The 14,408-nt window shown below is 36.7% G+C and overlaps 1 protein-coding gene across 1 annotated transcript; it reads right to left on the bottom strand.

The window, feature by feature from the left end:
* Positions 1-277: 277 nt before the first annotated feature.
* LOC127844458 (putative mediator of RNA polymerase II transcription subunit 26) lies at positions 278-8,937 on the bottom strand. The gene is made up of 6 exons (XM_052374694.1): positions 6,074-8,937; positions 4,505-4,635; positions 2,834-2,922; positions 1,732-1,889; positions 866-956; positions 278-472 (listed from the first exon to the last, which is right to left on the bottom strand). The coding sequence occupies exons 1-6, from the start codon at positions 8,069-8,071 to the stop codon at positions 456-458; spliced, it is 2,484 nt and encodes an 827-aa protein (XP_052230654.1). The 5' UTR covers positions 8,072-8,937; the 3' UTR covers positions 278-455.
* Between the last annotated feature and the right edge of the window lie 5,471 nt (positions 8,938-14,408).

Below are 14,408 nucleotides of genomic sequence, written 5' to 3' on the forward strand. Positions count from 1 at the left end.
ACCAATGATTTAAATTTATTACTTTAATCTATCATCAAATACCCTTAATTTTTATGTAAATCCTCCCAAATTATAAAAAAGGGGACACGTTTAGATACTAGAGATAAGTATTGGTTGTAGCAAAGCTCCATTTCCACTAAATTTATGCAAGTTGTTGCTGACAAGTTGCACAGACAAGCATTTGGGACGAAGGATAATATGTATGTGTGAAGAATACAACAACGTATGTTTAAGAAATAAAACAATCAAATAACGGCACCAACATTTAAACATTGAATACTCGACAATCTCTTTATTAATTTAGCATATAAACAACAAAGTTTTATGAGTCGCCAACTTTATTAATAAGAATAACAACTGTTCAGGTGTGCGGCTTTACATTGCACATCTTCGTTCAAGATGAATTTATGGCAATGACTCAATGCGCATGCGTGATTTCGACCATCGTGACATTCTCAAGGTCGGGCGCAAGCTGAAAGTAAAGAATGTGTTTATAATAAATGCTAACCTGAACATTATCAGACAGCACTACATACATAATAATCATGTGATTAATTAAGTGTATGCTTTAACGTGCTGAAGCTCACGTCAACGTCTTCCAGGAGATTATAGTGTTTTGCATTGACCTTGATAGCGGACGGAAAACACAAAAAGTATTAATGTAAAAATACCATAACATAATTTAACCTGCATTATTTCAATTGATGTTACATTAATTCTAAGCACTGTCGTTCTGCTAATAATCAATGTATTTATCTTATTTAAATTTATTTATTTTAATAAGTAACATCGAGTTAGCCATTTTAGAAAGTGTGTATTGTATTGTCTGGGTTTACAAGAAAATATGACACAAATAAGAACGTACGTGTTAGTACGAAGTTGAATATAAATCTCTTGTCTTCGAACGTCAGATCCATCTTTGCTTTCAGCTCGGTCGCCGCTATTCCCCAGGGAAACTGAAATGCATATAATAGTTGTTATTGAAAACATACTTACACATTGCTTTCTAAAGATATGTGTTGTAACGGTTCGGTGATAAATAATGAAACGAAGTGTCTGCGTTTGATTTTACTTTTGAAATACACGTACACTCATTGCGATGAATCCTTTATTGTTAATTGTTTAATGAACATTTTGTTGCCTCTTTCTTACATAGTAATTTAATCACGGTCGATGTGTTTATAGAATTGTATATTTCAAGTGTTTGGTCAGCAGACTCACTTATCAATATTTTTACAAATGAAACGAGTGGGTTTGAGCGACGGTCTTACTTGACGACTTTTATAAGATTTTATTTCGACCTCTACTCCTCCACCACGGAGAGCCAAACATTATTTTCCTAAATCTCTCACTGGGATGCTAAATGTATTGTATATAAAAATGAACCGGTATATGTACATGTATAAACAAGATCTACGTCAACTCAACCCAAAAACTAAAATAACATAATAATACAACAACAATAATAATAATAATAATAGTAATAATAATAATAATAATAATAATAATAATAATAATAATAAAATAAATAAATAATAATAATAATAATAATAATAATAATAACAACAACAAATCACTTGGAATGCCGAATTCACCTGACAAGAATTGCTTTTAATCATCTCTCGCATAAGACCGGAGTTTCAACTCGGAAACATCTGGAGTGATGCACTCATTCTAAAGGCATTTGTCTAAAAATGTGTTACTTAAATTTAAACAACAGACTGGGCTCACTTGATTGGGCGGGTCGTGCAGGGAGTCCAGGGAGATGTAATACGAGTTCCGGCACGCGTACGGGGAGATGTTGTTGTCAGTGCAGGACATAACGTATACGTAGTCATCCGGCCGCTCCGTGAAAAACACAACCCGCTCCGTCTGGCCGTCTTTTGCTTCTGGAAGTAGAATTATGTACATTGATTGCTTCTGGAAGTAGAATTACGTATATTGATTGCTTCTGGAAGTAGAATTATGTACATTGATTGCCTCTGGAAGTAGAATTATGTACATTGATTGCTTCTGGAAGTAGAATTATGTACACTGATTGCCAAAAGCGCTCAGCTGTATACGAGCCTCGTTGTATGATAACCTGTCCTCATGCAAGTGCGTAAAGTGTCGTCTTAGATTAGATGGATTTAATGGATTTTTTTAAGGAAGTCTTCTAAAAAAGCATCCAGTCTATGCGGAAAGTGTCGTCCCTGATGAGCCTGTATAGATAACACGTGCTAATCTGGCATGACACTTTAAGCACATGCATTAAGCCTAGTTTTCATGGAACAAGAGTTACAAGACTCATGTATGCAAAGAAGCTGATGCATATGTAATTTGGGATACCAATCGACGCTTTAGGTGTGATTTCTTACCAAGTTTGCGAAAACTTAGTCTGGTTTCTAGCTTAGCATAATCTCTTCGCAGACATTTGACTAGTTCTAAACATATGTAAATACTTTTGCAGATACTTGACAGGTTCCGACAATAGCTCAAATCAAGTTCTACACAAAATGTGAATGGTTCCAGCAGCACTCAATATCCGCGCAGATATCTGACTGGCTCAGATGTATGCTTAACCTTGGCGCAGATATATGACTGCTCCCGAATTCAGTCCAAATCAACCTCAGCGCATAGATTTGACTGGCTTCAAGCTAAGTTCAACTTCCGCGCGTTGCTTTGACTGTTCCAAAAAAAGCTCAACCACCGCGCTGCGCCTCTGTGGTTCCAAGCATAGCTCAAATCCATGACGTCAAAACTTGATATACCCGTTTGAAGTGCATAGTTGTGATATTCTGACTTTAAGTACACGTGTTTTTAAAATACAGTGAAGGTCGAATATAATACGCACCCTTTTCAAACAACGCTTGGTCCTTGTTTCCAACCAGCGTGCCGAGTTTGAACCGGGAGATTTCCTGGCACTCGCGGGAAAATATGAACCTGTAATATACGAAATGATACTTTAAAGCGTTTGCAAAATCGGGTAGAGGGAGGGGGGCATTTCAATTGAGCCGCACTCTAGCAAACGCGGTTATATGCGTACGAGTAAAGTGACGTTCCAGATAAGACGATGAAATCCGCTTTTATGGTATTTTTTTTGTTAAAATGAAGTCCTTCTTAGCGAAACTCTAGTTTAGAAGGAAATTGTCGTCCCTGAATCGCCCGTGCGGTCTGCACAGGCTAATATGGGACGACTTTTAGGCACATACATTAAGTCCCGTTTTCCCAGAGAGAAGCTCAATTACAAACATGGTTTCAGTGAACACATGAAGATCAAGATATAGAAAAAGATTAATGTACGCGTAACCATGGCATCATAATAACATATTATTACAATTATAACGTACTTTTTTAAATATGAATCGAAAAATGGTATTCGATCTCATGATAAAGGAATGTTTGCACGTGTTGTTTTTTTTAACCTTTTTCATGTCTTTAATCTAACATTCATTAATTAAAGCGACCGTGATCACACATTTTTTTTTCGTGGTCGCCATGGCAGTTTCGCGCATAGGCAAAACGGCTTAGAAACGTGTAGAGCAGTGAGAAATGTTTGCGCGTATGAGGGCATCGACAATGAAATGAGTTGTAGGTTGGTGTTATACTGCCTTGCCTGCATGACATTCCTCAGATGTCATGGCATGTATAAATGAGACTCGCTCTGGGAAAATGGTGTTTAATGCATGTGCATGATGTATCGTCTCAAATTAGCCTGTGCTGTTCGCAGAGGTTATTCATGGATATTTTTTTCTTTTGTATTTATATATTATTTTTTTTAAATATGATTCCTAACGGTCTAAATAATAAACTGCTGTATGACATATAGATTATAAACATAATTTACATATACATTTGATGTTTGTCTATTACTATGTTTTTTTTTATAAATTATATTATTACTAATAGACTGTTTTTTATAAATTATATTATTACTAATAGACTGTTGTATCAGCAATGATCCGTCTTTGTATTATGTATTATGTAATATTATGTACTATATATTTTTCCGCCAAACGACGTTACGTTATTTTATGACGTTGACGTCACTTCCTTTGTATTTGTTTATATTAATGTACTACTGATGAAGGCTACGGCCGAAACATGTTTAATACCAGAAACATTTAAATAAACAGTGACGTGTTTGTACGATTTATTTAATTTTATTTCTTTTGTATTGTATTTTTCGCCTAAGGAAAGTCTTTAATTTGCGAAAATCAAATTTGGGCGGACTGCACGGGCTAATCTTGGACGACACTTTAGTCACATACATAACAAAAGCGCTCAAATGTGCTGAATAAATTCCAAAATGGAAGGAGTATATGCAGTGGACTTAGGTAAACGGAGCACTCCACTTGTAATGTCTTTCTGCTATATGAGCTAGCGTTTATAACGACGCAGCACAACGTTTGCATTTGAATCAGGAGCACCCGATTTCAATGTGTCCTCTTCAGCTTGTTTTTTCATTCCCCGGTAATACTTGCATTCTCTTTTACAAATACTTAAAAAGTCCGAAATGCCCAACCGAAATAGCAAGTTGACGTATAGCGTGTCGTCCTCCAACGTGTAGGCGGCCTCAAGTTGGCGCACGTGCTGGAATAGCTTCGTTGGACCCTGCTCCAGTATGTACAGCTTCCGGAATTTGCGACCGATCACCTTAAAAATATATAATTTACGTGTACATTTTGATGTTTGACCATTGAAGAAAGGACTTGTACAAAAGCTTTTGTGAAATCTGCTCACGAACAGCATCCGGTACGACTGAATTATCTCCTGAGAAATACATTTTGTCCGCGTAATCAATCGGAAACGGGAATACATCCCGCATGCAACATCTTCTGTGAATCAGGCCTTCAGATGTACAGCATGATTGGGCATGAGCGACCTATCGCATGATAAAATGCGAAATACACGTGTAAATTAGGACAATTACGTATTACAGCACGTGATCATCTTTCGACTACGAACAGTGCAAAATACACTTAAACATTACATGCACAATATATTCCACCTTGCGCCGTTTCCAAAGTAACCCGTGGCAAAAAAACATCAAAAAAAATCATCGTACTGGAATGAAGGAACCACCAACTACTGAGGGAAAACGTATGGTCCGAATCTGAGAGCCTGCATGAGTAGCTCGGCGGACAGATGGAGGCACTACAGAAGACAACCCGTTTTATAATTGCCTCCGGATAAGACTTTCGTCGATTTAGAATTAAAGAAGAAGACGCAGAAGAGCCGTTTACACAGCCCGTTTGCTACAGTCAATAATCGTGTAATTGTCCCGATTATTGAATTGAATCAGCAACTTGCGACCAGCTGACGGACAAGATATTTTGTGTTTGATAAAGCACTCCAATAGGGCATCGCTTAAGGCATGGATACAAGGTTTGTAGACATTTTTTGAACACAATTTGTATCAATACATGCTTTTTCTTTTTCTTTTAAAGCCACACACATTGAAGTGCAATACATGGCATAGTAACTTTAAGTATAAATAAAAAAAACATATTTAATATATGCCAATTTGAATATATATTGTGGTTATAAGATGGAAATCCGTCTCTTTTGAACTTTAAAACTTAATAATGGCGTTTGTCGAAATGGACGTATACGTCTATAAATCCTACATTCGGTTTTAAATGCGGTACCGTTTGAAAAATAATAAATTACTTGTTAACTAGGCTATATTTTTTATTTTATCTATCTAAATTAGAATATATCTGGTGGTTACAAGGTAGAAATCCGTCTTTTTGCGCTTAAACGTAAAAATACTCGCGTTGGTCGAAATGTATGTATACGTATAGAAATCCTACTTTCGGTTTTAAAATTCAAACAAAAATTATAAATTACTTGCTAACTAGGCTATAGATTTTATGACAAATTTGCACACTTTCAAATTGCATTTATATGTATTGATTAACATGTACTTCATTTCAAGGTGTGTGGCTTTAAGTTAAATCTCGGGTTCTTGTGAAAAAAGAGGGGCGTAGGAGCAGGGTGAACACTCATCCAATGGCAACTCTCTATCTCTTATTTTTAGATTTCTATGATAAAACACTCTCTCAAAAGTGGTATTGGTGTGATTGCTTACCTTATGCTTAAATACAGTAAGGCTCATTGGTTTCGGGAAGCGTTGGTAGGTAATATCATGCTGAAAGATGTTCAAAGGCTCCACGTCTTCGGGTGTTCGCCCGGCGTTCTCCAACTGCCGCAGCTTATTCACCTCGTCATCGATGGTACTCTCAATGTTGACGTCAGGACCCCAGTTTCCTGGCGCCGTCTGACCGCCGCTTCCTCCACTGGCAGCTCCAGCCGCGTGCGCTTTGTTTGTATCGCGTTTGTTCAAGTCAGCGATCAATACACGCTCTGTGCTTCTTGGCGGCGGAAGGTTGTCCTCGGTTGCTAGCGACGCCGTAGGTATGACCGGTTTATCAATGGGATTGCTTGTCGGATTTTTAGGGATTATTATTGATGTGTTGTTGATACGTGGTTGGTTCTGTTGGTTGTTGTTAACCGAAGGGTTATTACCATTGGTTAAAAGCGTCAGGCCATTTGGGTTATTGACTGGCGCATGGTTACCATTGGTTACGGGTGGCTTGTTGTGTGGGTTGCTAGCCGGAACGTGATTACCATTGGTTACAGGTTGCTGGTTTTGTGGATTATTAACCAGAGCATTTTGAGCATTTGATTCAGGTGGCGGGCTGGTTGGGTTATTAATCGGAATGCGGTTACCATTGGTTACAGGTGGCTGGCTGAGTGGGTTATTAACAGGAAAATGGTTACCATTGGTGACAGGTTGCTGGTTGTGTGGATTATTATTCGTAGCATGGTTACTATTTGTCATATGTGGCTGGCCAAGTGGGCTATTAACCGCAGCCTGGTTACCATTGGTTGCTGGTGGCTGACCATGCTGGTTACTTACTGGATTGTGGTTACTATTTGTTACAGGTGGCTGGCTTTGTGGGTTACTCGCTGGAACGTGGTTACTATTGGTTTCAAAAGAATGGTCGCGTACGTTATCAATCGGCGTGTTAATACCGGTGGTTGAAGAGGTCGTACCACGAATGTTGCTTCCTGACGCGGGTTCCTTACCGGTAATTGACATTTGATCATGTGAGTTATTTGATGGGTTGACGCTCCCATGGGAAGCTAAAGAATTGCCTTGCGTTTTAGTATCGGAAGTTACATTGCGACTTACGCTCCCAGCCTGGGAGCGGTCACCATCAACATCCGGCACTGCGTCTAGAGTATCGCTTTTGTCGAGCTCTGCGTCATAATAATAGTAGTACATGTATCCATTCTTTTCTAAAACATGGAACGGTTTTGTGCCATTTCCAACAGTCTCGGATGTAGTTTTCTCGCTCGTGGCATGGCCTTTCTCTTCTAGCGCTGTTTTGGGGTGCGAGTTTGTAACCGCCTCCTGTTGAGAAATAAGTGAAGGTTCCAAGGAGCTACTCCCCACTGTTTGTGGTTGTACAACGCGCGGTGCTGTGGCTGTATGTGGTTCCAATACAGTTGAAGTGATGTCTTTTATTTCTTTATGTTGTCCCATTTCGAGCATTACGGTCTCAGTGTTTTCACTATGTGTTGTCATTACATTGATTGCGTTTTCTTCATTTGTTTCTTCATTCTCTGCCCCACCGTGATGCGGTTCGACTAACTTTCGTCCACTTTGTACGTTACTTACAGCGGTGAAGCTGTCTGGATGTTTCACTAATGCCTCGTGTGACGTCATTGTATTGATGCCCGGATGTGGCAAAAAAGACTCTTCTGTCGGTACGTAGTCGTCTGTCAAATGTCCATTTTCTTCTTTATGCGTTACTTCAGCTTTAATTCCGTGTATCTCATCTTGTTGAATATCCGCATGCACATTAACCGAGTTGCTCGCGTGACTGCCATCGCTCTTCCGGCCAGCGTCCAGACCTAAAACAGTGGAGGGCGTTTGTTGGACAATGGTCATCGTTCGATCGCGTTTTGTTGCGGCGTCCGAAATGACATTCGTTAGATGTCGACACTCACACACTGGTGAAGAAAATAACCAGATAAATATAATCCATGGAAGTCCGAAGATTGCCCATATCTCTGCCATCTTTTGATGAAACACTTATTTCGTAGCAAGCGCACTTGAATACTCTAAATTCTTTAGAACTTACTTTAATAATGATAATTTAGTAATATCCAAACTATTTATTGTACCGTATCACGTTTAGAATTTCTCAATTTCCTAAAACAACAACGCGTATTCAAATACATAATTTGTCATTAAGATCGATAAAATACCAACTTTTCCGATATGCGTAGTTCAAACAAGTATATGTATTTGAAATACTTCCGCGTTAATGCCCGCAGGGTGGAGAGGTGCGTTTAAGTAGCGTCAACGTCGCTGACTTTTTTCAACACCTTGTTGACTATTAGTTATATTTACTGTTCAATGAATTTACAGGGCATTACATTAACATTACATTATATTAACGTTTTGATAGCTTATGTATATGCAGTGTCGGATTGGCACCGGGGAGGTCCATAGGCTGAGCAACTTTTTGGGCCCTGTAACCGGTCCCTAGGCGGCCTAGTGCCTACTATAACGTTTAAATTAGCCAACCAGTGCCAAGGCTGGCAATGCATACAATGTGACAATGTACTTTAATAGCATAAAAGGTATACACTTTCATAATAATACCGTATTGACATGATAATACCGAAATGCCAATAGGACATTATAATTACTATATTACAAATTTAAGAAAACAATCACTTTAGGCTGTATATTAACGTATTCACCTATTTATCCAGAAAGAAATAATATGAAAACAATATTTCGACCTGGTCTCATGGGTCCCTTAAAAGTCGCAAGGCCCCGGGGATACTTTCCTATATACGGGTATATTGGGCTGTGCCAAAAATATGGGATGTGTTTTTCGACTAAAATTATAGATATAGGTATGTTTTGAGCCTCTAAGTATGGATATGGGTATTGAAATCAGAAATTTGCTTTATATAAATGCATATAGATTTGAAAGTATCAGTATCAAAATGGGTATTTTTAAATGGCAAAGTTGTATGATACATACATGTATATGAAATTTACAAATAAATATATAATAGCAAATTCAATAAGTATACTGTATTGCTATGATAGAGATAAGATTCTAGTATGAAATGTGTTCATTTTATCTAGTATTGAAATGGGTCTAGTTAATCAAAATTCTTGTATTGATATGGGTCAACTTCCTCAATGGTATCGTATACAAATGTGTCTGCCTTTTCAAAAATCTTGTATCAAAATGGGTCTACTTTATCAGAGTTCCGGTACAAAAATGGATCACATTTCAGAAGTCTCAGTGGGACACCCTTACCCTCAAACTTGAGAAGTTACCCCCCCCCCCCCCCCCTCACCGGGTGCAAGGCCCATAAACGGTTGCATACTCTCCCAAATGGAAATCCGGGACTGTTTATATGCATGCTAATGTAAGGATATAACCTTTTCAACAAACCATTTGATATTTAAGAATATTCTCGCCTTTTTCTGACAGTTATTTATGCACATCATCTATGTAATAACTCTGAACTCGTTGGTGTGTAACTCACAACTGACATTATTCATAGATTCACATAGATATAAACCTCAATACAAATAACTCATGACTGCATGCTTTTACAAGACCATACGAGTTGTGTCCCTTACATTACAATAGATGACAACCTCTTTTCTTTCTTGTTTTTTAATTATTAATACATGATACATCAACTTCTCTATCGTTACATACGCGACTAGGTAGATTAAAGAAAGAAAATAACATAACCTGTCGCAACACATTGTAAACTTTTCTTTTCATAAAATCACAGTGTTCTGTTAAACCTCTGAGTTTTAATTGTTATTGAAAATAGAACATTCCATATTTAAAAAATTCACAATAACTAACGCAGAACTTCTTTTAAATTAAATAGTGACGTGAAATTCATAAATTCAAGTTAAGAATTTAACAACATGTAAGACAAAATTATTCACAAAATACATGTTCGCTTAGTTTCCACAAAATTGTCGCTGTTATCTCAGATTCAGACTTTGTTCAGGACAAAATATTTCTAACAAATGCCAGATACACTTAATCTCTGGTTTCAGCTAGGAAATGATTACAAACCATGATCACACCGAAAACAAGCTAGAAAGTAGATACACTTAAAAACAATTATTGGATTTCCGTAAGAGGAAAATTGTATAAACATTTTGTTTTTTGGAGAAAAAAACAACAAAAACAACTGAATCTGTAAACATTAACCAATATTTTGATATGATAAAATAAATGTGGAAAAAACAACAACAAAGCAAGTTATTATTTTGATATAACATGTTATATTGCCCAATACAATGCTAGATATTATGATATATGGAATACATTATACTGTCTTAGATATGATAGATAAGAACGAAACTTAAGACTCTGTCAATTATGTGATAGTAATGAAATAGAAGATGAAGACCACTTTTTGTTGAAATGTTCTAAATTTGCCCAAATTAGAGAAAACTACATTTAATCCTATTATAGAGTCAGACCTAGTATGTTCAAACTCACAATATTTTTAACTACAGAAAATAAAAATGAAATGCTTAAGTTAGGGAAGTTCATTTCAGAAGCACTCAAGATTCGTAATCGTTATACCAATAACAATGTATAATTTATTCAATGTATTTGTTTTATGGTTTAAAATGTATATTGAATACAATATGACATCATGTGATATGTTATATTTGAACATGTATACTGTATATGATGATACAGATGTTGCATTCATATTATTTGATATATTATCCGGTACTGTTTCGATACCTGATTTTGTGATTTTGATTCGAATGTATAATGTGTGCTCCTTCGAAAGTATAATAATTGTTATATTTCGAAATTAACATTATTTATATATTTTACTGATTATATACTATGCTGATGTGTTATTATACAAGCTTAACTTTTATTTGTAATTGTGCCGTTGCTACTTAAATGTTATGTGGTTTGGATGCGCACTATTATATTCTATGCTCCTTCAAATTACAATTAATGTTTTACCTTAATTATTATAAAAGTAGTAAAAAGCATCCATATGTAGCAATATACACTGTTCACATGTGATTTATGACGAGTTTTGTTCAAGTATCTGTAAAGTTCATCCATAACTATTTTATAACTTTTCTGCCAAATCCACTTACTATATTCATGTATTTTGTATTATTGTTTTTGTTTAACACCAGAAACTGTAAAGTGTATGTGTAATACAATTTTGTTCTGTTCTGTTCTTAGCAGAAAGAAGACTTGACAAAGTACTTTAATTAGAATAGCTTCTTCGCACAAAACTATATTATGATTTTTGTGTAATCAACTAAGATTATTAGTTTTAAAATACTAGTTCCATTTTAAACTTAAATATCATAAATATATTTTCGTAAATTAAATAAAAATGTGTCGTAAATGATACTGTGTGCTGAATGGTGTAGCGCCGGTAGCTGCTCTCTTGGCAACTTTCTGTTGTTTGTTGGCAAATTCCTGTCGTTCATTGCCAAATCTCTGTTGCTCATTGACAATTCTCTACCGTTCTGTTGCATATCTCTTGAAACCATCGGTAATTTTGGTATAATTTCATCGCGTATTTCAATGACATGTTGGGACTCTTTGGTTTTCATGAGCATAGACGTGTAGCGAGCTTTTCCAATGTTCTATTAGAATTACTGTTCGGACTGTATACAATTTAATCACTACATTGAGTTCATTAATAACACAACACTTTATTAATATTTTATATCGTATTTTATTTTTATTTCAACACAAGTTTAATTATATTCCAAAATAAGCTGTTTTTATTTGTACACTTTATATTTAGTTATTTTAATATTGCTGGTCTTAATTCAACTATAATTCCACAGTAAAAGATTTCCGATGTTACTTCTTAAAAGCCTAAATTCCAACTCTAATCTAAACTCTTTCCAGACACGTTATTTAGCTACAATTTTGTCCACTCTCACCAAACAGACCCACACTTATCAACATTCACAACATAAACAGCCGATAAGCACAGCCGAAAATGTAATCTCTCTCGCAACAGAGCACATTTAATCTAAAACAAACAAACTCTCTCTCTCGAACAATATCAGATATCCGATCCAGCATCCACACCCAAGGTATAATTAATCGCAGTTCGCGACAAGACGTGTTACGCCGATACTCACGTCCTCTTTCGCCAGCCTTTTCGATGTGCGAACGAGAATATGGCGATTTTCGCACATATTTTGCAGGTCTCCATCCTGTTTGTGTTGTAATTCGAACTGCGTCATTTGGCTCCCGGGCGTCTTTCACCTTTGCGTGCCTGTCGTAGAAGAATTTCTGTTTGCATCTATAATAATGCAATTTTGACGCAATCTTTCCAGTTTGGTCAGCTTGGGGTTTTTGCAGTCCTTTCGATATCGGTATGAGGGTTCTTGCCCTACCCATTAGCCTCTGCATCGGCGATTCTACTACATCATCTCGAGGAGTGCTACGCAATTCTAGCAAGCACAAGTAAATATCATCGTTTGTTTAAAAGCATTTTTCTTTGTGAGATTCTTCACCGTTTGAACAGCTCGCTCAGCCAAACCGTTTGATTGCTGATATAGTGGAGATGATGTCACGTGTTTGATGTTGTATGAATCCACAAATTGTTTGAAGTCTTGACTTTAGAATTGTGGACCGTTGTCGCTTACAAGTGTGTCCATAATGCCATATCTTGGAATGTTAGCTTTCATTTGTTTCACTATTGTAATTGCTCTTGTAGCGTGATGCAAAGGTGATACTGCTATGAAGTTTGAGTAATAATCTTCCATGATCAAGTTCTAAAAACCATTGTCTTCAAATAAGTCTGTGTCAACTTTGCTCCTTGGTAATTCTGTTATAGGTTGCATAATCATTGGCACTTTTGCTGGCTTGTTTTTTTTATGTCAAACATACACTGCATTTGCTTACTACATCTTCTATTTGCTTATTCTTACCAGACCAATATACCAACTCTTTGGATGTGACTTGTGTATAGCTCTAATTGTTTCAGATCTGAGACTCATTGGAATGCAGACACGATAACCTCTGTACGAAACGACATTGTTCACTGACAATTCATCTATAGATTTCAAAATGGTTTTGCTTCATCCTGCAATTTATTGCGCGTATCTGGCCATCCTGATATGATTATTTGTTTTACTATCTGAAGCTGTTCATCATCTGCTAATGCATTTGCTATCTTTTCATGATTTGTACATGCAAATGTTTCTGCCACGAGTACCATCAGCTCATCATCCATTGTTTGTTTCTTTTCTTCATTTGCATTCTGCTCAGGCAATCTGCAAGATTCATTTCCTTTCCTTTCTTATGAATCAACTTTAATTCAAATGGCTGTAACCTCAGCATCATGTTTGTATCCGTAATGGTGCTGTATGAATGGGTTTCTTCAGTATGCTCAAAATTGGTTTATACTCGGATTCCATTGACTTCTGTTCTGCTGATGTCAGAGCACGAGATGCACATGCTACTACCCAAATTGCTTTGAGTTATTGCAGCTCCTAAACCTCTCATAGATGCGTACACGGTTAACATGACTAGTTTTGTCAAAGTAACGTAAGACTTCTGTTGACGTCAGCGCCTCCTTGACCCTTTGAAGGCTTCTCTAGCTTTTTTTTTACCAATTCCAATTTTCCATATTTTTAAGGTATCGTAGAGGAGCATTCAGTTCACTCAATCCAGGAAGTAATTTAGCAACATAGGAAAGCAATCCTAGTATCGTAAGCAATTCACTCTGTTTCTTGGGCTCATTCATTTTTTTAATTGCCGCAATGCGTTCCTCTGTCGGTTTCAGCCCCTCTCCGATCAGTTTGTGACCAATGTAACTCACTTCAGGCTGTACAAATACACACTTCTCTTTGTTGAGTTTTAGATTAATGCTTCTTTATTTTTCCAGTACAGCTCGTAGCCACAAATTATGTTACTCTATTATATTTCCATCGACCAGAATATCGTCAACAACGAGCTTTTCACCGTCCATTGCTCCAAAATGCTTCTCCATTTTTATCTTGACCACTTCACTGGAACATCTTGCACCCATTGGCATTATAAGGTATCGGTATCGACTGTATGGTGTGTTAAATGTTGTGAGTTTTGAGATTTTCTCATTCAATTTTACCTAAAAATAACCCATGTTCGCATCCAATCTAGTGAAAAATTTGCTTCCATGCAATCTGGTTGCAAATTCAACAATTGTATTCATTGGATAGTGTTCACGCATGACCGCCTTATTCAAATCAGTTTGATCAATACATATGCGAACTTTGTCATTCTTTTTTTTCACATCCTAACAATGTTATTCACCCATTCTGTCGGCTCTGTTTGTTTTGATATTATTTTGCATCGCTAAAG

Source organism: Dreissena polymorpha, chromosome 9 (genome assembly GCF_020536995.1).
Source record: "Dreissena polymorpha isolate Duluth1 chromosome 9, UMN_Dpol_1.0, whole genome shotgun sequence".
Lineage (NCBI taxonomy): Eukaryota > Metazoa > Mollusca > Bivalvia > Myida > Dreissenidae > Dreissena > Dreissena polymorpha.

Excerpts from the sequence above, each read along its gene's own strand:
- LOC127844458 (XM_052374694.1), bottom strand. The coding sequence starts at position 8,071 with ATGGCAGAGATATGGGCAATCTTCGGACTTCCATGGATTATATTTATC. Across the intron at positions 2,923-4,504 it reads TACGTCAACTTGCTATTTCG|GTTCATATTTTCCCGCGAGT; the intron begins GTTGGGCATTTC and ends CGTATATTACAG. Across the intron at positions 957-1,731 it reads TGCACGACCCGCCCAATCAA|TTTCCCTGGGGAATAGCGGC; the intron begins GTGAGCCCAGTC and ends TATGCATTTCAG.